Here is a 27535-nt window from a genome sequence, read left to right on the forward strand (position 1 = left end):
GCCTACAAAGCCGAACTTGGTTAAAACTGCCTGCAAGTATCCCCAATGTAATCTATCAAATGCCTTCTCCGCATCCAACGAGAGCAGCAGGAGAGGTTCAGAGGACGCGGAGAAGGCATCCAGAACATCTATCACCCTTCTCGTGTTATCGGACGCTTGACGCCCACCCACAAACCCAACTTGATCGAAGCATATTAGGGATGGAAGTAGCGGCGCTAATCTATTAGCTATGAGTTTCGCATTTTTGATTGACTACATCTTTTAAATGGTTTGTACTCCACTGCCTTTTGTTGAGGATTTGGTGGTTTGTTATCAAAATATTCCCGAAGTCTCATTTTTCTCCCTATTTCATAGTGGTCTGCTGACCATTTAAATGTGTCATAGGGATTGGTTGGGATAAAAGATAAGCCTTTTGATAGAAGGGACTTTTCAGCCAGGGTCAAAATATGAGAGGACAAATTGAAGATTAATTCCGAGTTGCTTTCCTGACCTTCTGGCGTCCTCTTCCAACACCACACACCTCGGGTGTGGTCTTTTCTTTCTATTAATCCAGTGGTTCCCAAACTGTGTGCCTAGGCTCCCTGGGGTGCCTCAGGACACTTGCAGGGGTGCCTTGGGTTGGTGGACCAGGATGAATTCATATTATTAATGGTCAATGTAACAGGAAAAACTAGTGCTGGTTGCTGCCAATCTCCTATATATTTGGCTACATCTGTCACTCAAAGTGGGTGTCTGTGTCTATAACGCTCTGTTCCTGGACTTTCCTCTTAATGTGTGATTGCCTTCATCTGTGCTGAACACCTTTCTGAGAAATTAACCTGTTTAAAACAGGTGATGGCAATCATACATTAAGGGTAAGTCTAGAAACAGAGCATTGTGTCCCTCCTGGAGAGGGTCATGTTGGGAGGTATGTGACTGAGAACCAGCCCAGTGAGCCCACAGACAGTGCCAGACACCCACTGCCTTCCCATGTTGCCCAGCACTGCTACTCCACAGCCACCAGGTGAGCGCCCCCCCTCCCGCGAATTGCGGCAAAACCTTCCCCCCCGCGCCCCCCCCCCCTCCCGCGATTCGCGGCAAAAACACCCGCTCCCCCGCGACCCCCCCTACCGCGATTCGCAGCAAAAACACCCCCGCGACCCCCCCTCCCGCGATTCGCTGCAAAAAGAACCCCCCCACGACCCCTCCCGCAATTCGCGGCATAACCACCACCCCGCGACCCCCCCCTCCCGCGAATCGCGGCAAACTCTCCCCCGTGACCCCCCCCCCCCGATTCGCGGAAAAAACACCCCCCCCCGCGACCTCCCTCCCGCGATTCGCGGCAAAAAGAACCCCCCCGCGACCCCCCCTTGCACGATTGGCGGCACCCCCCCTGCGACCCCCCTCCCGCGATTCGCGCCCCCCCCCGCAATTCGCAGCAGCCCCAGGATTAAATGGCACATGCAAAACAGGTTGACATGAGTTTTTGAAGATTTATTTTTAATTTTTTTCATATTCATTGTCATGTGTCGACATGGACACCAATGAAGTGGCACACTTATGTCAACATTTACATGTGTTGACCTTTCTGTGTTGATTTTTTCTTGTGGCGATTCGCGTCACAGCCCCCCGCAACCCCCCCTCCCGCGATTCGCGGCACCCCCCGTGACCCCCCACCTCCCGCAATTCACGGCAACCCCCCACCGGAACCCCTGTGAACCCCGCCCTCCCGCGATTCGCGGCACCCACCCCCGCGACCCCCCCTCCCGCAATTCGCGGCACCCCCCCGTGATTCGCGGCAGCTCCAGAATTAAATTGCACATGGAAAACACTGACATGGCTATGGTCGACAATGAAAAAGGTTGACATGAGTTTTTGAAGTTTTTTTGTCATTTTTTGAATATTTTCATATTCATTCTCATGTGTCGACATGGACACCAATGAAGTGCCACACTTATGTCAACATTTACATGTGATGACCTTTCTGTGTTGATTTTTTTCTTGTGGCGATTTGCGTCACACCCCCCGCAACCCCCCCTCCGGCGATTCGCGGCACCCCCCTGCGACCCCCCCCCTCCCGCAATTCGCGGCAACCCCCCACCGGAACCCCCATGAACCCCGCTCTCCCGCGATTCGCGGCACCCACCCCCCGCAACCCCCCCCCCTCCCGCAAATCGCGGCACCCCCCGCGATTCGCGGCAGCCCCAGGATTAAATGGCACATGCAAAACACTGGCACGGCTATGGTCGACAATGAAAAAGGTTGACATGAGTTTTTGAAGATTTATTTCATTTTTTGAATGTTTTCATATTCATTGTCATGTGTCAACATGGACACCAATGAAGTGGCACACTTATGTCAACATTTACATGTGTTGACCTTTCTGTGGTGATTTTTTCTTGTGGCGATTCGCGTCACACCCCCCCCGCAACCCCCCCCCCGCGATTCGCGGCACCCCCCGTGACCCCCCACCTCCCGCAATTCGCGGCAACCCCCCACCGGAACCCCTGTGAACCCCGCCCTCCCGCGATTCGCGGCACCCAACCCCGCGACCCCCCCTCCCGCAATTCGCGGCACCCCCCGTGATTCGCGGCAGCTCCAGAATTAAAGTGCACATGGAAAACACTGACATGGCTATGGTCGACAATGAAAAAGGTTGACATGAGTTTTTGAAGTTTTTTTTTTTCATTTTTTTAATATTTTCATATTCATTCTCATGTGTCGACATGGACACCAATGAAGTGCCACACTTATGTCAACATTTACATGTGTTGACCTTTCTGTGTTGATTTTTTCTTGTGGCGATTTGCGTCACACCCCCCCCACCCCCCATCCCCCACAACCCCCACTCCCGCGATTCACGGCACACACACACACCTCCCCCGCGATTCTCGGCACCCCACCCCGTGACCCCCCCTCCCGTGATTCACGGCACACCCCCGCGACCCCCCCTCCCATGATTCGCCGCAACCCCCGCCCCGTAACCCCCCCTCCCGCGATTCGCGGCACCCACCCCCGCGACCCCCCCTCCCGCAATTCGCGGCACTCCCCCGCGATTCGCGGCAGCTCCAGAATTAAATTGCACATGGAAAACACTGACATGGCTATGGTCGACAATGAAAAAGGTTGACATGAGTTTTTGAAGTTTTTTTTTTCATTTTTTGAATGTTTTCATATTCATTCTCATGTGTCGACATGGACACCAATGAAGTGCCACACTTATGTCAACATTTACATGTGTTGACCTTTCTGTGTTGATTTTTTCTTGTGGCGATTCGCGTCGCACCCCCCCCCACCCCCCCCCGCAACCCCCACTCCCGCGATTCACGGCACACACACACCCCCCCGCGATTCTCGGCACCCCACCCCGTGACCCCCCCTCCCGTGATTCACGGCACACCCCCCGCGACCCCCTACCATGATTCGCCGCAACCCCCGCAACCCCCCTCCCGCGATTTGCGGCAACCCACCCCGCGACCCCCCTCCCGCGATTCTCTGCAATCCCTCCCCTTCCGCGATTCGCAGCATCCACCCCCCCACAACCCCCCCTCCTGTAATTCTCGGCACCCCCCGCGACCCCCCCTGCTGCAATTCGCGGCACCCTCCGCGACCCCCCCTCCCGCGATTCGCGGACACCTAAGTTGCAATACAGGGCATCTTTCATACAATTCTAACCATATTTCTCATATACAAACGTTCACAAATTAAGGGGGCGCAGCCCCTTACGACGGTGTGAAGAGCGCCCGTAGGGCGCGATGAATCACCTAGTCATAATATATGTGGACAAACAGGAGCAAATCCTGTCCCTCACCAGATAACTGTGACATATAACCACAATGAACTTAATTTTTCCCCCTAAATTTCTCAATAAGAAACATTTGGCCTAGGGGTGCCTTGAAAACATTTTGATGCCATGATTCAAAAAAGTTTGGGAACCACTGTCTTAATCCATCCCTTAGGCCTAAGTTCTTTCCTAAAAAAGAGGTTGTCGAGGAAGAGGTAGCTGAACCTTTTTTCACCTTCACCTGCCAACCATCGGTACACATTATGCTGTTGGTAATCTTGTTCTACCTGTTCCAATTTTTTCCTTTTAAAGGCTACTAGGTCTGTTTTATATTTCTCCATCTGTTCCTGTAAGCGACCCAACCAATCTTCATTTTTATTATTTTTAAATGCAGTTAAGTCAATTTTACACACTTTGCATGGGTAAGGGTACAAAGGAAATATAATTGTGTGTCACAACAAAATATCATACAAAATAAAAAATATTGGTACAGTAAAGCATTGACAATAGGAATGAAATTGTTTCAGATAAATTTGACAAATTGATATAAGTTCGGTAATCCAAAAATGCTGTATGCAGTGTGGTGCACTGATCTCCACTTAATGGGCAGTGGGGTGCATGATTGGAGTGGGGTGGGGGGTCAGGTAGGGATAATTGTGTAATGGGTAGACAAGTGTCCCAGTGGGTGCATCTTCAGATCCAGAAATCATTACATCTTTGCTTTACTCTTATTCTTATACCAAAGAAGTATTGTTACATTTTAGGGCAAGGCAACAAAAACTATTTCACTTTTGTATGGGGTTTTTACCTTGCTCTGTTTTTCTTCCTCTCTATACTTTTAAGGGTCCTGTTCACACTATATCCTGTCCTGTGCGCACGAGATCTCACGATAATAGCGAGATCTTATGCATGGGCAGCAAGCCAGCCAGGCAGGCAGAGACAGCGCATCAGTGTGAGCATTGCGCACACTCTCCCCCTCCCTCACAGACCTGACTGAGCAGCGGCAGCTTGGTAAGCATTGCACACTCTCCCCTCCCTCCCTCACAGACCTGACTGAGCAGCGGCAGCGCGGGAAGCGTCGCCCGCCCGCTCTCCCTCCTAGCAGAGCTGACTGAGCAGCGGTAGTGTTGCCTGACCCACCCAACAGAGCAGCGCGAGCAGCGTTGCCTCAGCATGATCGCCCCCTCCAACAGACTATACTAAGCAGCGGCAGCGCGGGAACACTTTGCCCGACACCTCCTGACAGACCTGAAAACCATGTTCCTGTTAGAACAGAAAAATATCTGTAATATTTTATTTATTACCTTTTTATTCTGAATTATTTTTAATACTGTTATTTCCCTAAGGTGTTTGAAGAGGACTTTCAAACATGACAGATTCAAAGTATTTCACCACAAACAAGAAAGGTACAGTACTGCTTTGTTTTTTTCCTGCTAAAATGATGATTTATTTGAGGTTTACTTTATTTTTATGAAATACTTAATATGGTTTTGCATGTTAACACTGCCTGTGGAGCAGCGTGACTAATGGGGCACTGCCTGTGGAGCAGCGCATCTAATGGGGCTAATGGGGCACTGGGCGTGGTGCAACGCGGCTAATGGGGCACTTGGTGTGGTGCAACACGGCTAATGGGGCACTGGGCGTGGTGCAACACGGCTAATGGGGCACTTTGCGTGGTGCAACGTGGCTAATGGGCCACTGGGCATGGTGCAACTCGGCTAATGGGGCACTGGGGTAACGTGACTATGGGTTGGCCTCCTTGCATGTTCACACTTCTGTGAACTCACCCCTCACTGCAGTTGCATCTCGCATATTTCACCTCTTCCCCGTACCCCTCCCTCTAATTATTAATGCTTTTAGCACTCAACTCAATTTACATTAACGTTCACTTGGCAAAATAAATGTAGAAGCTGGATTTTGAAAATGTTTTGTCCCAATAATGAGCATATCCTTTTAAAAAGCTGTCTCTTTTTTTTTTTTTTTTTTTTTTTACAAATTGTTAAAATCATTTTTTTCCTCTTGGAGGTAACTTGCTTCTGTCTGCCATCTGCGCATCACTGTTTTATTTGTTTCTATGAGATAATATCTAGTTATGGTTTCTTTGCTTCATATGTATTTTATTTTTGTCTGATTTTAGGGGAGATTTTTGAATTAAAGGCCGAGTTGAACAATGAGAAAAAAGAGAAGCGCAAGGAAGCGGTGAAGAAGGTCATCGCCGCCATGACAGTTGGTAAAGACGTCAGGTATTGAAAGAAGCTCTTTAGACTAACTTTATCTTTTACATGTAAAAGTAAAAAAATAATGACTCATATTGATTGTTCCATGCAGCGTTTCAGCACAGCAATGTGGTTACCCAAATATTAAATATGAGTGTGGCATACAAGGTAGGGATGCCACCGAGTGTGTGTGTGTGTGTTATTACAATAGCCACTTATGTCCCACCACAACCAACAAGTGATTAGATTGGAAGAGCTATGCACCTACTACTCAGATATGTTTCAGATGTAGGCAATAAAATTAGCCTTTTGTTATTCAGTACAGAAGAGCAGCAATGGGTTGATTGAATTCCTAACTGCCATTGTCCCACAGTGATCATTCTAGCACCCTGCACCTTTGAAAACCTGTGCAATTCCTCTTTCCTGCCTGGGGTGTTGCTGCTGTGGTGTCTTTGTGTCCTTTATCTCAAGACAGACCAGGCTGGATGCACCAAAGCCAACAGCGACACCCCAGACAGGAAAGAGGAACTGCATGGGTTTTGAAAGGTGCACAGTGCTAGAATGAACACTAGTTCTAGCTGAGGGAGGTCTATTGTTTTTTTTTATTTAAATGTTTTATTGAAACACAAAAAATCACAGTTTACAATGGGTATGCAAATATAATAATTTTGATAGTCATAATAAACATTGGAAAATGTCACTAGTATGCAACGTCTCATGCATTAACACATATTGTCAACAATAAAGATATGCAGGGCTATTGTTTAAATGTTTAGATTGCAGAGTTTCTGCTTAAGTATGAAAACCAAGATGGACATCTAACCTCAAAGTAACACTAGATAATAATGGGTAAAGTGACCTTTGAAACATCAATTCAAGGAGACTGAAAAGAGGGGAATTGTCTATTTTTTTTTTTATGAGAAATAACTGGGTAGAGTTATGAAAGTGAGTTTTCAGTATATCCCTGATTTTGTAAAATCCTCTTTCATAAATGTCATAAAAAAATACATGAATAGACTAAAGGTCCCTACACAGTGGGCGTTTTTGACCAGCATGTATAGCCAGCGATGTAGTGAAATCGAGGGCTGAAAATTTGCTCAATGCATACACACTGGCCAGTATTCAATGCTCCCGATTCACCGGGTTTTTTTTGGCGAATCGGGCTGTTTTCACTCCTTGCAGTGAATCTTTTTCACTGAAAATGTGATTCACCCTATTCAATGTTCATTGTTCACCGAAAGCTAACAGTGAATGCCGGCCAGTTCTCCGTTTCATGCTCACTGCAATTCGCTGGTGTATGTCAATGGGGTTTTCACTGGGATTCGCCGAGAGTGTATTCAATGCTAGGATGGCAAATTGCTTTCTCCCTGTTTTTTGCCATGAATCACTGTTTTGCATTCGACATCTTTTAAAGGTGAACTGGAAAGTGATCTTTTAAAATAAATGGTTTTTCTCTTACGTCCAGTCCGGTGACACAGCTAACCTTGGGATGTAGGAGGGTCCGCAGGAGCCAAGGCACCTATGCTGAAAGCTTTCCACTGGACGCAGGCTCCTCCCTTCTGCATCCCATCATGCTTTCATTCGTTTTAGGTGCCCACAGGAGTGGGTGCTATGCTGATCGACTGCTGCTGCAGCCTGATTTTTTTCTGGATTTTTGACTAGGTTAGCTAGGTTTTTTATTATTTTATTAACTTAGTGATTTAGTGCAGGTTTTTTCCAGTGTGCTGCTTCTGACAAGAAGCGCTGCATGCTGAGAGTGCAGCAGAGGCTGACAGAAGCGCGTCCTGTCAGTGCGCTGTGTGCAGGGGTGGGCTGTCTGCACCCACTGCACAGTGCTTAACCACAGGTTTGCCTGGGCCCTGGGAGGGTCTGTAACCGGCTCCTTGCTTAGAAGGGGATCATGGGGGAAGGACCTCTCGCGATGGCGGGCGCCATTTTGGAAGGGCTTATAGACTGAAATCCCACTAGGGAGGTGAAGTCTATTACAGGTGTCCAGCGCAGCTGGACGACTCCAAGTGATCCCAAAGTGAAGGGGAGGCAGAAGGAGGTGAGGAGAAACACTTGTGGGAGCGGCTAAAGTGGGAAAGGCACCAATTCTGGTTTCCTACCCTGCTGAAGCAGGGACTTGGTCCCTTCCTACTCTGTGTGCGGGCGCCATTTTCTCTCCATACTGCAGAGCTGAAGCCTCGCTGTTTCTTCCAGAAGTACACAGTGTGCAGTTTCTCCTGAAAAGCGATATCCCCGCTGAAGCCACTTACAGCAAGCAGACAGATAAGTACACTGTATACATTACTTGTGCTTTGCCTGACATTGTGCACCGTGGGTTCTAATGACTGACGGGGGGTTTGCAAAAACCCCTGAGAGTCCCTCCTACAGGTGGCCTTCAGCTACACCTCCTCTGTTATCCTTAGATTTAGATGAGGATGGTGTTTGTGCAGATGACTAAGCTTGTGACCAAAGGGAAGAGGCTGCTGCTTCTGTCCCAGGTATTGAGGATTTAATCCTGGCTGTAAAACAGGCATTAGACTTGTCTGAGGAGGACAAAGCGCAGACTCATTGTGTTTTTAAAAGAATGTGCAGAGAATCTGTAACCTTTCCTTCGGATGAAGGCATGGTCTCCTTGTTAGGGGAAGCTTGGAAAGTCCCTGATAAGAAGGTGACGATGTCCAATGTATACCATGCCTGAGGAGCATGTTAAATTGTGGGTGAAAGTCCCGTTGGTAGATGCCCCGGTGGCTAGATTGTCAAAGGCTACAGCACTGGCAGTCCAGGGTGGTGGAGCCTTTAAAGATCCAGTGGATAAAAAGGTGGAAGGATGCCTTTAAGCAGTTTTTGAGGGAGTGGGCCCCATTATTGCCTCAGCTTAGGTAGCAAAAGCTATGATTAAGTGGGCTGAGGCCTTGGGAGAGCAGCTGCGGCCTTATTCTGAGGCGTTCATACTTGCAGAAAAACTCAGATGTGCAGCAGAGTACATCACTGAGGCTGGGGAAGAAGGCACAAAAATGGCGTCAAAGGTATCCGCCACATCTGTGTCTGCTAGGCGAGCCCTCTGGCTTAAGGCCTGGGATGCAGACAGTGAGTCTAAGAAAGCCCTTGAGACCTTGGTGTTCAAAGGGGAGTTGCTTTTTGGCTTTGAACTAGAGTCTATCATAAAGAAAGCCACAGGGGGAAAGAGTACATTTCTTCCTACCACTGCAAAAGCTTCAGGCTCAAAGTTTGGAGTGTTTAAGCCTGCTTTTCGCTCTTCCTTTCGATGGGGAGCATCCAGAGATGTTGATCGCATACCACGTGACACACTATTGAAACCACGGGCACACATCAAAAAAGAAGAACCAGTGAGGTTCATAGGCACATTTAGTAATGACTGGGAAGCCATAAGAAATATCCTGCAGAAACATTGCTCCATCCTAAATACAGACGGAGTCCAAACAAGCTGGAGAAGAGCCAAAAACATCAAGGACCGACTAGTCCACTAAAGTCACATCACCACCACCAATGGTGACAATAAAACAGGGATCCATAAAATGTGAAAAATGCAAGGCTTGCGCATATATGGAACCCAAAAAATTATTTGTGGATCGGTATGGAAAGAAATGGACAATCAAAGAACATATAACTTGCACAATGACTGGAGTAATATACCATCTTGAGTGCCCGTGCCAAAAAACGTACATTGGCAAGACAATCAGGCCACTGAAAGTGCGCATACTCGAGCACATAGGTGGTATAAGGAATGCCAAAAAAGATAGAGACAAATTCAGAACCCTTACTCCCATTGAAAAACATTTCTTAAAATATCATGCATGCAACCCAGAAACCCTAAAAGCATACGGCATGAAACACATACAACTGGGTATCAGAGGGGGTGACCTCGACAAAGAACTAGTAAGAACAGAAACAAAAATGATCTTCCTAATGAATAGGTTACAACCACATGGGTTAAATGAAAGTAATAGCTTTCTGTCATATCTCTGAATAATGAGACAAGACTCCCATAACCCCATGCCAAATCCTGCAAGTACACATCAAAAATTATGTCTCCTCCTTGCCTAAATTCGTATCCTACAAAGGGAAGAACTAACTCTCCAAAATAAATATACCATCAGTAAGAAGAAGTCATGTAAATTCAAGAAACAACAAGAGTCTAATACATCCAGCTTAATAGAAGAGAGAACACTCTCTCTCCCCCCAGATAATACAAAGAATAAGAACATGACCTTAACTCAGAAGAAAGAAGAAGAAAAACCACATCTTACAAAAATAGACCTTTATACTTACCGACTGGACCATCAAGGAAGGATAGGCCGAATCCGGACATCGAGAATTACCTGGAAAGGAAGAAGAAAGAAACAGAGAAAAGGAAAAAGGAGAAAAAAAGAGATACTGTAAAGAATAAAGGAATACATGTTACCTTAATTCATGTATAATCCTATATAGAATCACATTTAAGAAACCACCACAGACATCACCATTCACTATGAAATAAATACATCACGTTATCCCAATTAGAGATACTCCAAAATATGAAGCAGAGCCCAACACAAACAGGCACCTTATAATACACTGAGCAGTTACACTGAATATAGCCAACTCACACCTCAAATTATTATATTTAATACCACGTTCCTCCTATCTAAACCCCCCTTTTTTTCACATATCACGAATGTACTAGTTTTCAGTTTCTCCTTTCTTCTCATCTCCATAAAATAAACCATATTTGTCATCTTCTCAAAGCACCAATCCACCTTTTTAAATATGTTGCATTTTTCCCAATAGATACTAAATAGTAATTGACACAGGTACTCATGTACCCAGTGATACCCAATTATCATAAATAATTATTCATGTATAAAAACGTCATACCTGATTAAAAACTAAAAACAGAAATGCGAGACAATAATATGAAAGACTCTTTATTAAAAATTAAATATAATTAATAACATCCAAATATCAATTCCATAACATTACGGAAGCAGTGTGTAATAATAAAATCAAAGCACGGAACAGTACAAAGGAGGAGTAAGAATCCTTGAATGGACCCTATAAACATAAAAGAACACGTTTAAGCAATATATACCTTTGAATAAAATCAAAAGACAAAGTTACATAACCTTTATAATAAAAATGAAAACAAGATATTGTCAAGATACAGATTCCAGGATATCCCAGAATCAGCATAAAGTAATAACATCAGAGTGCCAAACAGTACAAAGGAGACAGATAGAACCTCCAAATATATCTAAGCAATACAAATGAATGCGCCCAAATAATATGTTTATTGATGGCTAAATAAAAACAAAGAAATACAGTCCTAAGAACAGGAATAATGAGACCGTTCTAATAAATACAGAGTACAGGGCGATCTTCAATCCAGTCTGAACTAAAAGACTTCCGGGTAGCGACAAGAAGCGGCAATCATTGGCCGAATACAGTCACATGATACGCTTCTGACGTCAGACGCTACCCACGTGACCCACCAAACGGGAGGAAGGGCAGAAATGCCCTCTCCACGCAACTAAGTGGGAAGAATTCGTGATTGGCGAAAATAGGTCAGATGACCGCGGAATCGATTCCCATTGGTGGGAACACACAATAAATTGTACAATGGAAGGGCTAGCCCACTTAGCCTTGAAAAAGCCTTGTAGATAGGTGAAACACGTGTCAGATCCCCAACCCCCCAGACCTGTGTTGTTACCCTGAAAATTATGCTAATTAGCGATATGTCAATTGTTGTACAAACTGTGACGTCAATGTCTAGGTGAAAGAAATACCCAGCAGCAATCCCTCACTGGAGGTAAAGCTAACCACCAATATCGGTAAAATTTGGGGTACTAAGGGCAAAAATTAGAAAGCTCTCCCCCCCAACATTATAGTACCAAAAAACGTGGCTAAGCAAGGACCTCTGCCACACATACATTAATTTCATTTATACGTGTGCACACAGTATTTTTGGGTGCATTGACATCCCCCCTGTGTGACATAAGGGGAAGCCAGGTTCAAGCTCCAATTAGGAGTAATAAGGGCAGATATTAAGGCCCCCCCCCCCCCCCCATTGGCTCAAATCAAGTTTATTTACTGAATCACCAAATATTTAAAATAAAACTTGATAAACATACCAATATCTCCAGGGGAATGAACAACTACCGATACCCCCCCACGAAAGGGAGAGCGAGCTGTGAACCCAGTGAACTCAGACACCATTAGGGGTGATAAGGGCAGGAGCCCCCCCGTCCCCCCCCGCCTATAATATACTAGAGTGTGAACACCCATTGTAATAGGGAAAGAATTTACATTGGAAGAATCTAACACCTAGAGTATAACATCTAGCTGAGACACACTTCATTGATTGAGTAATCTAGGATTCGTACCAGACAAAAGAGCTACCAATTGACAATATAGTCTGAAAGCTCAATTACAGCTCTATAAAAGCTGTAGTACAGCAACACAATCTACTATAGCCTCCTCGCATCCTGATCATAGTCAGGGACAACACAGGTTCTGTAATTTTTAATACACTACTTTTTCACTAATTTCTTCAACACTATCCCTGCACAATATGTTATGTGTTATATGTAATATCAGTATGTCCTTTTAATCTCTTATTTCACCATGTCTAACTGTTCAATGACCTGGAGTTTCCTCGAATAAAAGAAAAACGAAGGGACATTTTTTCATAAAACTTTATTAAACAATTAAATTGATTATTAAAAGTACGATAAAAACAGATGTGCATCGAAATACGCAACCGCCTTTTCTCTCCTTCCCCTCCTTTTTGCTTACCTGAATCGTCAAGGCGGGACTCGCAGCCTGATGGCAATGCAGGAAGTCTCGCGGCTCTTCACCTGGGCAGAAATCAACATTCCGGTTCTGCCTGCTGTATTCATTCAGGGGATCCGGAATGTGGAGGTGGATTTCCTCAGGGGGAATGGTCATTACAACCGGAGGTATTCCAGGAGATTGTGAGTCGCTGGGGGCTCCCAGAGGTGGATCTAATGGCATCCAGGAACAACTGTCAGGTTCCGAAATTCTGTTCCAGGACCAGGGACCCAGCCGCTTGGGCGGTGGATGCCATGACTGTTCCGTGGCATTTTCACCTGGTTTACATTTTTCCTCCGTTCCCAATGATACTGGGGGTATTGAGAAGAGTGAAGTCTCAGCAAGTGCAGGCCATTCTGATTGCACCAGCCTGGCCCAAGAGGTCATGGTATTCAGACATTCTGAGATTATCAGTGGAATCTTGGCCTCTTCGTCAGGACCTTCTAATACAAGGGCCTTTTCTGCACCTGGACCTAGCTCGGCTCAGTTTGACGGCCTGGCTTATGAGACCTCCTTATTAAAGAAGAAGGGTCTGTCTAATGCAGTTATCTAGACTATGCTTGTTGCTCGTAAGCCAGTCTCAGCTGCTAATTATCATTGAGTCTGGAAGATTTATATCAGGTGGTGTGAGCTTCATAAAGTGCACACCTCCAGGTTCAAGGTGTCTAGATTGTTAGATTTCCTGCAGGATGGTTTCTCATCTGGATTGGGATTACAGTCTCTAAAAGTACTGCTTTCTGCTCTGTCCATTTTCTTCCAGAAAAGGATAGCTTTTTTTTACCTGAGGTTCAAACCTTCTTGCAGGGTGTTACCAGGTTAAAACCTCCATATAGGCAGCCGGTGGCGCCTTGGGATTTATCATTGGTTCTGTCAGTATTGCAGAATCCTCCCTTTTGAACTGTTAAGGCGGCTGACCTTAAATATCTTCTTCTTGGAAATTGGCTTTTTTGTTAGCCATTCCTTCGGCCAGATGTGTTTCAGAGATGGGAGCTTTGTCCTGTAAATCTCCTCATTTAAGGTAGGGCTGTGCTTCGAACAGTACCTAAGTTTTTGCCAAAAGTGGTTTCTTCCTTTCATTTAAACCAGGAGATTGTGCTCCCGGTGTTTTCCCCTCAAGAAGGGGCAAAAAATAGGGACAAATTAAGGAAGTTGGAAGTAGTTCGCGCCTTGCGAATTTACGTGGAAAGGGTAAAGGACATCCGCAAAACAGATCTGTTGTTGGTTTTGTATGATGTGCATAAGAGAGGTTGGCCTGCTTCTAAGCAGACTATTGCCAGGTGGCTAAGCTCAGTAATTGCCTTTGCTTACACCAAGGTAAGTAGACCTGTTCCTTCTCGAATAAATGCACATACCACCAGGTCAGTTGCTTCCTCTTGGGCTGTGCGTCATGGGGCTACAGCGGAGCAGTTGTGCAGGGCTGCCACTTGGTTCTCTGTTCACACCTTTACCAAATTTTACAGGTTCCATAAGTTCGCGTCGGAGAACGCTTCATTCGGACGGGCAGTGATGAGAACTGGCGGTCTGAGCGTACCCACCCAAAGGACCGGCTCGTTAACGTCCCAAGGTTAGCTGTGTCACCGGACTGGACGAAAGAGAAAAGGGGATTTTTGTAAGGACTTACCGTTTGAACCCCTTTCTCGGAGTCCAGTCCGGTGACACAGCGATCCCTCCCTTACGCTCAGTAAGTCATACCATTCATGTGTGTCATGTTATGGTTATATGATTGTGTACATGTGATGTCGGGCATTGTACCGAGTTGTGTATCTAGTGTGCTTTTTAAGTTGAATTGAAGCATGATGGGATGCGGAAGGGAGGAGCCTGCGTCCAGTGGAAAGCTTTCAGCATAGGTGCCTTGGCTCCTGTGGACCCTCCTACATCCCAAGGTTAGCTGTGTCACCGGACTGGACTCAGAGAACGGGGTTCGAACGGAAATTTCTTACAAAAATCCCCCCCCTTTTTTTTTTTTTTTTTTTTTTGGTGTCAAAAAAATCTGAATTTTTTTTCTGTGAAGGGGCATGCCATTTTTCATGTGCTTGAAACACATTAATATATATTTAATTATGGTCTTCAAAAGTACTATAAATCTGGTACTTGTGTAATAGCACTGCACCCGTTATGTATTACTATTTTCTTTGTCTTGTTGTTTGATATTATTGTACTTTAAGTGTTTTTTTCTTTTTTATTATTCACTAAAATCCGGTTTTCGTCATTACTGTCTCAGATGTATGATATGGCAGGTGTGAATGTGTTCCTGAAATATCCCCACTATCCACGTCAGCTCGAAGCGTGGCGAACGCTCGAGTTACACGCCCATCTGACCTGTTCATACCCCCACTATCCACGTCGGCGTGGAGTTGATTTTATAGTGTCCCCCCCGTCACTAGGGGCGCTCACTAGTCTTGCCGGGGACAGAGCCGGGCTGCCGCGGAGTCACTACGCTAAGCAGCCGTTGGGCTGTCACTTAGCTAGGCAGCCGCGAAGTCACTACGCTAGGTAGCCGTTGAGCTACGCTGACAGCGTAGCTTAGCCTACGCTGAAAACGTAGCGTAGCCGGGTGCCGTGCTATTACACAAGTACCATAAATCTTATAATAGGCTGTTAAAATCATCAGTCATATATTGTATACTATGGATGTATTCATATTGTTTTAAATGGAGGAGAGTTTGCCACTGCTATGTTCCGGTCTACATTTGTCTGTACTTTCCCTACTGTTAGCCAACTCCATGGGGTACATTTACTAAGATAGCAGTTCTGTTGAAGATGAAATGTTGCCCATCAGATTATATCTTCTAGAACAGGGGTGGGGAACCTTTTGGGGTCCAAGGACCCTTTGCATTGGGTCATAATGCCTCTGGCCATTTAGAAAAAAAAAAATGTAGAAATTGCCCTGCGGCAGCCGTCCCACACTTCGTCGGTTGCCTCAGCTTATGAGTCGCCAGTCTGTGTGGTCCGGCGGCTATGCAGAGAGTCTGATACAGGGGAAATCTTGTGATAGGTCAGTAGCTCTCACGAGATTTCCCCTGTACTTGAGTCCCCGCATAGCCGCCGGGCGGGCCACAGAGACTGGCTCTGGGGCCGTATACGGCCCACGGGTCGGAGGTTCCCCACCGCTGTTCTAGAACCTTGAAACTCCAGCTGTTCAACTACACATCCCAGCATGCTCTGCATCAGATTTAGCATGGCCAAATAGCAAAACTGAAGCAGAGCATGCTGGGATGTGTAGTTCAACAACAGCTGGAGTGTCAAGGTTCTAGAAGGTACTAAGTAGAATCTGATTGGTTTCTATGGGCAACATCCCATCTTTAATAGAACACCCACCTCAGTAAATTTACATCAATAACACTATCAAATTCTGCCTGAAAATTAGTTCTGTCCGCTGTAACAATATCACATATTAACTGTTTTCACTTGTTCCCTCTCTGCTGCAGTTCTCTGTTTCCAGATGTAGTGAATTGCATGCAGACAGACAACTTGGAGCTGAAGAAACTTGTATACCTGTATCTGATGAACTATGCCAAGAGCCAGCCAGACATGGCTATTATGGCTGTTAACAGCTTTGTCAAGGTACAGTAGCTGTCTAGTTAAAATGTTCCTAATAGGTGCATTTCTTTTTATGTATGTGTGTGTGTATATATATATATATATATATATATATATATAACAGCAGGCAAGAAATAGGCGGCACTCCGAGGACTTCTTAAAAAGCGTTTTGTATTAGGTCAGGACACCAACGTTTCGAGGCTTACGCCTCTTTGTCAAGGTGATGTGAAACAGTGAATGAGTGTACAATACAAAGGCTTACCTTAAGTAAGGTGAGTGACACCGCCCCTCCTTCAGTTCAGTCAGCGCGGGCTTCCCGTTTTCATCCGTGTCGCATAGCACCGGAACTGACTATGATGTCATGTCACTTCCTGGAGATGGCTTGGAACGCAAGCCGTGGGTTTAACGGATAGGGCGGTATTCAATGACCTGAATCGTTGGTCACAGCGATTCAGATTTTACATTCGCCAGCCATTCACCGGTTTTTTACGTCGATTCGCCAAGCGTCGGGAGTCGCCGGGACTAGCTGTGTCACCCTATTCAACGTGGCTGAGAATCGCCGCCCCCAACGGCGATTCTCAGCCAATCCGGCGTTTCCCTAAACAGCTTCAGTACTGTAAGAAATTGCAGTGAAATGCAAGAAAAATGCAAATTACCCTGAAAAAACGATTCCAATACAGCAGACTGCAAAAGCTGTGAATTCTCCTCAAAGGCCAAACGAAGGAGTGAGGTGGGGAGGAGAATCATGGGTAAGTGAGGTGCACCATGGGTAAGAACAGTGCGTTGTGGGAGAAAAAAAAAATACCAGAAAAAATTAAATATATATTTGTATAGCACTTCTACGACCATCACCTCACACAAGGGCAGCAAATAATAATACATTACACTTGCAGAGTTAAATTGAACACTTAAAACCAATTATTTCACAGGTTCCGATAAAAGTTCACCACAAAAAGATGACGAGGGACACTCGGTGAGGAACGGCGATATGAAACAAGAAATAAGAATCGCCAACTTCTCATTGAATACACTTTTGGCGATTCATGGTGATTCCCGTCGACTACCGGCGAATCCCCATGAAAATTCCTATAGACAAAAACCGTCGATTTGTAGAGAATAACATTTGGCGATTGGGGCATCATTCACCGGTCGTCATCGGCGAATAGAGGTCATTGAATAGGGTGATTCGCTTTTTCAGCTCCAAAAATCGCCGGCACACACGAAAAAAACACAGAATCGCCATAAAACTTGGCGATTCTGCCTCATTGAATACCGCCCATAGCGTGAAACGCATATCACTATGTTGTGCTGGGTGGCAGACACTTCTTAATGACCGGACAGGCCGGCTGCTGTAGATGAAAGAGCGTTTACATATTAGTGCATAGAGTAAACCAATTGAATAAATAAACAAAAAATACGTGCAGGTAATGACGACATGACTGAAAAAAAATCATGATGAGTGAGGAACAAGATTGAATGGAATTACTCAGTGAAAAATATGTATGGTGATAAGTAAATATTACAAAAGAATAACAAAAGGGGGATGAGGGAAGAATGCGGGTAGGGCAGGGTGGCCACTGAAACGTACAATGTATTTAATGCTATATTAGCTATATTGTAGTGGCTGTACATATCTGTTACAGTGGATGTTACTAAATCCCCTTGGGAATTTTACTAAATTAGTAAAGGCCCTAGAAAAATAAACCTTATCAAAAAACCTTATCAAAAAACACAATGAACAAGGATACCACGGGGAACCTATGGCATAAACTATGCTATGGTTCCTTAATGTTGAATGGGGTTATAGAAAAACTGAGAGAGGCAGTTTGTCATTGAGTCCAAACGATTTTATTGAATTTAATCGATGGATCCATGTAGCTTCCAGACGTAGCAGTTTTCCTTCTCTATCTCCTCGGCGTGTGGAAGTTGCTACGTGGTCAATGGCCATATGTTTTAAATCTGACAGTTTATGGTGGGCTGAGGCGAAGTGTTTTGCTACTGGTAGATCGGTATTTTTAGAGCTGCCAGCAAGGGCTTTTTTGATAGAAGACCGATGATTGGCCATGCGTTCCCTCATGGGTCTGTTAGTTTTTCCTACATATATAAGTCCACACGGACACAGTATAATGTAGACAATATATGCAGACATGCAATTGAGGATGTGATTGATCTGATATTTCTTCCTGGTGATAGGGTGAATGAAGGCAGGACCAGTGATCATATCTGTGCACGTAGTGCATTTGATGCACTTGTAGCACTTGTGGCCAAGCACTACAGGATCGAACCAGCATTGGGTTCTCATTGAACTGTGGACTTACAAAAAGGTGATATCAATCATTCAGTGGATGCAGCTTATTCCTTTTCCTTCCCCCCCCCCCCCCTCCCCCTCTTTTTTTACTGTGAATTTATATTGTATTTTATACATGTTATTGTAGTATTAAAATATACTCTGTTTTAAATATCCTCACTCTGTCATCAATGAGCGCAGTCTACCTTCCTTTTTTCCATTTCTTATAGGGACTGACAATCCCTTTTTTGACAGCTGCTGGTAGAGGCCACTCATACAGGCGCCCCTCCAGTTACTTCGGTAACTGACCCCCCTGTTACTTGTAGCATCCATTAGCTTTAGTGAGGATATTTAGTTGTGCATCCTGTCTATGATGGTCGAAGCCCAAAATATCTGTGTGAACTATCACGTCCTTAATATTGCGACCCCTGGTGTAACAGAGCATCGGACGTCTTTTTTGAAAACAGGTTAGTTGTTTGTCCGTTTTGACAATGGGCCATAGGGCCCGAGTAGCTCGAGGAAGTACTTTACTGGTAGGAGTTAATCTGGTGACGAATGGCATCGGTTCATCTTCTTTACTGTTAGCCATTTTTGAAGAATTGGTCAATAACATAGCTCTATTCATGTTTAACACTTCTGTTTACAACTACAAAAAACAGAAGTGTTAAACATGAATAGAGCTATGTTATTGACCAATTCTTCAAAAATGGCTAACAGTAAAGAAGATGAACCGATGCCATTCGTCACCAGATTAACTCCTACCAGTAAAGCACTTCCTCGAGCTACTCGGGCCCTTTGGCCCATTGTCAAAACGGACAAACAACTAACCTGTTTTCAAAAAAGACGTCCGATGCTCTGTTACACTAGGGGTCGCAATATTAAGGACGTGATAGTTCACACAGATATTTCGGGCTTCGACCATCATAGACAGGATGCACAACTAAATATCCTCACTAAAGCTAATGGATGCTACAAGTAACAGGGGGGTCAGTTACTGAAGTAACTGGAGGGGCGCATGTATGAGTGGCCTCTACCAGCAGCTGTCAAAAAAGGGATTGTCAGTCCCTATAAGAAATGGAAAAAAGGAAGGTAGACTGCGCTCATTGATGACAGAGTGAGGATATTTAAAACAGAGTATATTTTAATACTACAATAACATGTATAAAATACAATATAAATTCACAGTAAAAAAAGAGGGAGAGGGGGGGGGGGGGGAAGGAAAAGGAATAAGCTGCATCCACTGAATGATTGATATCACCTTTTTGTAAGTCCACAGTTCAATGAGAACCCAATGCTGGTTCGATCCTGTAGTGCTTGGCCACAAGTGCTACAAGTGCATCAAATGCACTACGTGCACAGATATGATCACTGGTCCTGCCTTCATTCACCCTATCACCAGGAAGAAATATCAGATCAATCACATCCTCAATTGCATGTCTGCATATATTGTCTACATTATTCTGTGTCCGTGTGGACTTATATATGTAGGAAAAACTAACAGACCCATGAGGGAACGCATGGCCAATCATCGGTCTTCTATCAAAAAAGCCCTTGCTGGCAGCTCTAAAAATACCGATCTACCAGTAGCAAAACACTTCGCCTCAGCCCACCATAAACTGTCAGATTTAAAACATATGGCCATTGACCACGTACCAACTTCCACACGCCGAGGAGATAGAGAAGGAAAACTGCTACGTCTGGAAGCTGCATGGATCCATCGATTAAATTCGATAAAATCGTTTGGACTCAATGACAAACTGCCTCTCTCAGTTTTTCTATAACCCCATTCAACATTAAGGAACCATAGCATAGTTTATGCCATAGGTTCCCCGTGGTATCCTTGTTCATTGTGTTTTTTGATAAGGTTTATTTTTCTAGGGCCTTTACTAATTTAGTAAAATTCCCAAGGGGATTTAGTAACATCCACTGTAACAGATATGTACAGCCACTACAATATAGCTAATATAGCATTAAATACATTGTACGTTTCAGTGGCCACCCTGCCCTACCCGCATTCTTCCCTCATCCCCCTTTTGTTATTCTTTTGTAATATTTACTTATCACCATACATATTTTTCACTGAGTAATTCCATTCAATCTTGTTCCTCACTCATCATGATTTTTTTTCAGTCATGTCGTCATTACCTGCACGTATTTTTTGTTTATTTATTCAATTGGTTTACTCTATGCACTAATATGTAAACGCTCTTTCATCTACAGCAGCCGGCCTGTCCCGTCATTAAGAAGTGTCTGCCACCCAGCACAACATAGTGATATGCGTTTCACGCTATCCGTTTAACCCACGGCTTGCGTTCCAAGCCATCTCCAGGAAGTGACATGACATCATAGTCAGTTCCGGTGCTATGTGACACGGATGAAGACGGGAAGCCCACGCTGACTGAACTGAAGGAGGGGCGGTGTCACTCACCTTACTTAAGGTAAGCCTTTGTATTGTACACTCATTCACTGTTTCACATCACCTTGACAAAGAGGCGTAAGCCTCGAAACGTTGGTGTCCTGACCTAATACAAAACGCTTTTAAAGAAGTCCTCGGAGTGCCGCCTATTTCTTGCCTGCTGTTATCTCTTATGCTTGGAAGGCACCGGGGCTGTAAATGACCACTTTTATTAAGTACATCTGTTGTTATTGCACATTTAATCAGACAATCATGTGACTGCAACTCATTGCATAAACTCATCAATCTATCTTCACACAGGTTTAGTTTTGTTCTGTCTAAACACAACCTTGACCATAGAATGTTTGTTGGTGCCATACTGGGTAATTTAACTGACATTTCCACTCATAAGTATCTTGAGATTACAGAGAATATTCTGCAAAACAAAAGTCATCTAGAAAACTGCAGTTCATGCTAATGATAGGTGTCAGAAGAGAATGGCTGTATGGGTTCAAGCTGCCATTTCGTCAGCAGTAGTGAGGCCTACACACATAGAGAGGGTGCGGAGTGATCTGAGCTATGCTAGATCACTCAGCACATACACACAGTGATGTGTAGTGCTGTGTGCTGAGCGAGCTGTCGGCGCCAAGGTTCTCCAGTGAGAGAACACTGGCAATGACAATATTTATGGTCCCTACTCCATTCTTTGTTCTACCGGCGATAGCCGTGCGCGGGGCCACGCACCCCATGGATCTAGTCAAATCGCTTAAAAATGGCTAATAATCGCTATATGTATAGGCCCCATAACTCTGATAATCATCAGTGGTATACAGATGGGAAGCTCTGACTGCACAACATGATGCGCTTTAAAGGGCTGAAGGGCTACAGCCACAGAAGACTACACAACATTCCACTCCTGTCCAATTAGAACAGGCAACTGAGGCAGTAGTAGGCACAGGTTGACCAAAACTGGCCATTTTAAGTTTGTCAAAACATTGCCTAGTTTGATGAATCTCAATTTCTGTGATTTCCATAAACCGCATAGATTCAACTTGCTGGTAGGCGTGTAATGGTGTGAGAAATAGTTTCTTGGCATTAGACACCTTAATATTAATTGAACATTATATAAATACCTTAGCCTACCTGAGTATTTTTTTGACCATATGCATCACCTTATGGCCACAACCTGTCTCTCGCTTCAAAAAACAAACATCATCTCAAGCTTGCTCCACGTACATGGCAATGACTCCAGTCCTCAATACAATGTGGCCAATAAGAGATCTGAAGTGTAGGTTTGTTGCAACTGCAAGTCGGATCAGAACCTCTAAGGTTTGTTTCAAGGGACTTTTTGATTCAGTGCCAACGGTGTACCTAATAAAGTGACCACTGAGTGAGCAATGTATATATGTGTGCACGAATGTGTTTTAATACATGCTTTAGTATATGAGAATGGGTTTTACTTATACAGCTCTTGCATAAGCCAGGTAATAACCAATGGTTTTGAAACCACAAAGCACAGGATTTGCCTGTTAATGAAAAGTTAAGCCCCAGTACACATGGGGCGACAGAGCCTTCGTGCTGAGTGAGACGCTTATGCACAGATTGCTCAGCACACAAGCGATACATCCGCAATGTGTGCTGAACAGAGTTTTGCTTTGCAAAACACTGAGATCTAGCAGGATAGACAGCGCCTGTCTTATTTCTGCGGGCGATCGCAATCGCTATAGGGTATGCTCAAGTAGCGATCTGTGCTTCATTTCTAAGCAATCTAGCCCCAATACAGTAGATTTATACAAAATGTTGTTTTTCAATTAAATTTGCTTCAAAATGTCTCCAACAAAAAAACTCTCCCAGTCCTGAATGCTCCTTTTGGCAGATATGCCGGTGTCACTGGTGCTGCATTCCCCTCACCACACAACACGTCTCATACTAGTGGGGTATGCAGAGCTTGCTAATGAGAAACATGGGGAAGGTATTCACACCTACTTAGAAGAGCATTAGAGATGCATATATATGTTCACTTAGTCTGACAGATGTAGGGTTTCCAAAGATTTATATTCATATTCGGTACTTCTTTACTTTCACGGCGCCAGCATGGCGCCGCGCGTACTTCCGGGTTACGCTCGCCACTAATTAAGTAAAATAAACTAAGTTAACGCCATGCCAACATGGATAGTTCATACCTCCACTATCCATGTTGGCATGGAGTTGATTTTAATTAGCGTGGCGAGCGTAGCGAGCCACCGAGCCCGCAGCGTGGGCGAGCGAAGCGAGCCCCGCAAGGGGACTCTGACGCGCGGCGCCATGCTGGCGCCGTGAAAGTAAAGAAGTACCTCATATTCTTGTTTGTCAAAAGTTCCTCATAATGTTTTGCCAAACATTAGATTAATGGAATTGTCGAGGAAAGGGCCGAATGAGACATGCTAAAGATCCACCGTTGTTTTACAGAATATTTTTTTTTGCAATGACCAAGTATGATATATTTTTTTAGGATTGTGAGGACCCCAACCCTCTGATTCGGGCCTTAGCTGTGCGCACCATGGGTTGCATCCGTGTAGATAAGATCACAGAGTACCTCTGCGAGCCTCTGCGCAAGTGCCTGAAGGATGAAGACCCTTATGTTCGCAAGACAGCTGCTGTATGTGTTGCCAAACTTCATGATATTAATGCCCAGATGGTGGAGGATCAAGGCTTCTTGGACTCACTGCGTGATCTCATAGCAGACTCCAACCCAATGGTAAGAATGGGGAATTATAATGGAATTTACTAGTGGACTTTTAGGTGTCCTTTCTAACAGATTTCCAAAGTACCTTAAACCAGTAGTGGCATTAGGGGTTAAGTCATGATACATTGGTAGAATATGAAAAATATATCTTGGTTGAATAAATTAAGTAATAAAAAAAAGTTACCTATTTTTGTAAATTATGATCTCACATTGAAACTGGAGGGAATTACATTTTTTAAAGTTGAGGATTTTTAATCGGTCCCATCGCATCGCATGCGATTTGGTCCGTACTTACCAGAGTTGCTGATTTTGTGTGTGTGTGGGGGGTGCTTGTATACCTAAATTTCGAAGTCCAGTATGAGAACAGGCCGCGAGGGGGGTGAATTGCGATGATACCAGCGTTTCACCGGAAATATCCTGGGTTATTCACTCAGTGTGAAAAGTTTATAAGTCACTCTGAAGTAAGAAAATACAATTTGTAGTGGAATTTGGCAATTATTTGTTTTTGTTTTTTTGTTTTGTTTCTGCCATCATAACTAACTTTAGGAAAATAACCCAGACCATTCAAAATCACAAAAACTTTGTGCAGAACATGTTGTAAATGCCATATAACACCATTGTACATGGGTAATGTGTATGCTTATTTCTTAGTTTGAAAGTATGTATCATTTAGATACACTTGCAGGGATATCCTGGGTTGCTAGTCATGGAACAATTCAAATTATTTATGGTCATTGTCATATGTAAACCCGGCACTTCTTTCTTCAAACATAAAGGGCAGATGTACTAAGCCTTGAAAAGTGATAAAATGGAGAGTTATAAACCATCAACCAATCAACTCTTACCTGTTGTTTTCAAACATTGGAGCAGATGTATATAACCTGCTGAAGATAAAGTAGAAGGAGATAATGTACCAGCCATTCAGCTATGTTTGAAAAATTACAGTTAGGTGTTGATTGGCTGGAGCGTAATCATCACCTTCCACCTTATCGCCACCAGGTTTAATACATCTGCCCCACGGTCTCTGACATGGCAGTTAGGAGCTGATTGGCTGGAGCTTTATCACTCTCCATTTTCTCACTTAAGCATAATCGATACCACATAACTGAACCTAAGGATAACCTATAAACACAATGTACTAATTCAATATTTTTTTCTGAAGTTCTCTAAGAAACTTATATCCTAGGTGTGGCGGGAAAAATTCTGATACTCTAGGGCGCCATTAAAACGTTTGGAAACCACTGCGCTAAAAGCTGTATGAGGAAAAGGGTTATGTTACTTTTTGATGAGCCGTTGATTATTAATGATCTTGACGGGCTTCTGAGTAAGACTGAGAAAATGTTACTTTCACGCAGTTAATCACTAATGAGCTGATGGTGTTGACTGCGATGGATTCTTCAATTTTCTTTCCTGCTTCTTAATTTCTTCTAAATTAGTTACTCTCCGGCTCATTGTTATTGTGTAAGGTATGAGGGGAAGGTTGGTGTTATACTTGTAAATTTGAATTTTTTTTCTCTCTACTAACTGAGCTGGAATAGGTTTTAACACACTTGTCCTGTGGTTTCTGTTACTTGGCATACATCTGCAGCTGGTTGCCTAGCAATATCCTGTCTTCTTTCAAGATTACTCTGCGTGAAGTGATGGTCTGGTTAATGCAATGTTTATGGGTTGCTTGGCAACTTGACATGTTCTATTGAGGTCATTCCATCATCTTAAGGGAAATTTAAATCTGTGTTTTTTTCTACTTAAGCAATTGACCTGGACTTGATTTAAGGGAAAAAAATTATTAAGCAACCCAAAACCCTTTTTTATTATTATTGTTGTTGGTTATTTGATGCAAAGCACTAGAGTGCTACCGTGCATAAATAAAAAAGGGGTCATGCAACGTAGCTAAAATAAATTGAAATGTGAAAACAAAGGATAGAATACCACCCTGCTTATAGTCCACTGAGAACAGGGCAGAGTTGAGACAAGTGGAGTGAGTGGCTTATTCTGGGCATACATTATACAATTATCTGGGCCGGATTTCGTACTGAATCCATCTGGGCAACGTACCTGATATTAATTCACCTGATCTCAAAATATTGATCGGTCAAAGATTTCGAATAGTCCAGCATGCTGGTCTGATGCAATCTATTTGGAGCTGCAAGCTTGCTGCTTCCCGCAGTTTGTGCCAACTAGCAGACATGATATTGTGTCCATTTGCATTTTGTCAGATCTCTCCCTGTGTTGCCACAATATCTGCTGGTGTGCAGGCTGTCTGGCAGGCATTTTAATTGTACATGTATACCAAGCATTAAAGTGTAAATTGTGAAGGTAGTCAGGGGATTGTACCAAGGTATTTTCATTAAAAAAAAAAAAAGAGTTTTGAAAGAGAGAATAAAGATGTGAAGGCTGCGGAGCGTCTATAGTGATAGGGAATACCAGGGCTGTGGAGTCGGTAGATAAATGTTCCGACTCCTCGTACGTCTGACGCCGACTCCTCGACTCCGACTCCTCTGTATTAATATGCGAATGTTTTTGATACATTCCTTGAAGGAAAGAAAGGCAACATACATATTATTACTACAGAAACTAGAGGCTGGGAAGCCAACAGTCTACTGTATTGAACAGTTTAAGCAAAGGACAAACACAATGAAAACAAAGTTTTATGAATTTTTTTATTAATTAATTAATTAAATGGCTGGATAGTTGCAGTAGGTATAAACATCAGGAACAGGAACTTTACCAGGTCAAAGATAAAAACCACATTATTTGTAGGTATAGGTTCAGAAGTGTGCAGCATGAGTTCCGAATGCTTTGTGACGACAACAAAAATCAACGAGCCACAATCTCCGCTGGTTTGCTTGCTCGTCACCGTTCAATTCAAGGACACAAGGAACGATTTATTTACCGAATCGTTACTGGCGACGAAAAATGGTGCCTGTACATCAATATGAACCAGCGTAAGGAATGGCTTAGCCCAAGGTAAACAAACGACCCCGCGCATGAAACAAGATCTTCATCCGCGTATAAAGATGTTGTGCGGATGGTGGGAGAGCTTGGTTGAATGAATTTTTTGAGTCTACACCAGGTGATTTCTACCAACGAGGTATTGAAAACCTTAGTGAACGTTGGAAATAAGTTGTAAACTACAAGGGAGAATCATTTATAAGTATTGGTGCTCCGAATTGTGTGTTGCGTGCAATATAGTGAATCACATGAAAAGCATGCTTTTTCACAGTCACTTAACCTGTTCGTTTTGCGGTTACGTGAGGCACTGCATGCATTGGTCTTTATTCTTACAGTAGAGAAGTCATTAATTATAATTTTCGGAGTCTGAGTCGGTGCATTGTTTGCCGACTCCGACTCCAGGTACTCTAAATATCCTCCGACTCCTCGACTCCGACTCCACAGCCCTGGGGAATACCATGCATGGGTAGTCTAGTAAAAAAGTGATTATCGGAGTATGAGGAAGAGTATTTTGAGATGCATATATTAATGGCACTGAGGAATTTGTAGGTGATCTTTATAGGTACACTTCCACTATCCCGTGACATACATGTTGCCATGTGTACGCATCACATCAACAACACAGACGTAAGCTGCAAAATTATTTTTTCTTTTGAAAGTAGGGACATATTGGTGAAGTAAAGAATGCAGTAATTGAGGGAGGTTAGATAATGGCCCCACACACACTAAACAACGCGTGCCGCAGCCAATATGTTTTACAATATTGGCCGCGGGTACCGATATTGCGTGTACATACTGAACGATGTCACTGGGACCTGCTGAACAGACAAGTTGTTTGGCT

At 44.0% G+C, this 27535-nt stretch overlaps 1 protein-coding gene across 2 annotated transcripts in view; it reads left to right on the forward strand.

Annotated features, from left to right (window-relative positions):
• AP2B1 (adaptor related protein complex 2 subunit beta 1) overlaps positions 1–27535 on the forward strand; it is a 153310-nt gene that overhangs the window by 12015 nt on the left and 113760 nt on the right. For both annotated transcript variants that reach the window (XM_083173893.1, XM_083173894.1), the window contains exons 2-5: positions 5110–5169; positions 5901–6006; positions 16224–16359; positions 23509–23754. In XM_083173893.1, the coding sequence (XP_083030019.1) occupies positions 5133–5169; positions 5901–6006; positions 16224–16359; positions 23509–23754 (525 nt within the window). In that variant the 5' untranslated portion in view covers positions 5110–5132. The remainder of the gene's footprint in view (positions 1–5109; positions 5170–5900; positions 6007–16223; positions 16360–23508; positions 23755–27535) is intronic.

The sequence above is a fragment of the Crinia signifera genome, chromosome 2 (assembly GCF_055691185.1).
Source record: "Crinia signifera chromosome 2, ASM5569118v1, whole genome shotgun sequence".
NCBI classification, from domain to species: domain Eukaryota; kingdom Metazoa; phylum Chordata; class Amphibia; order Anura; family Myobatrachidae; genus Crinia; species Crinia signifera.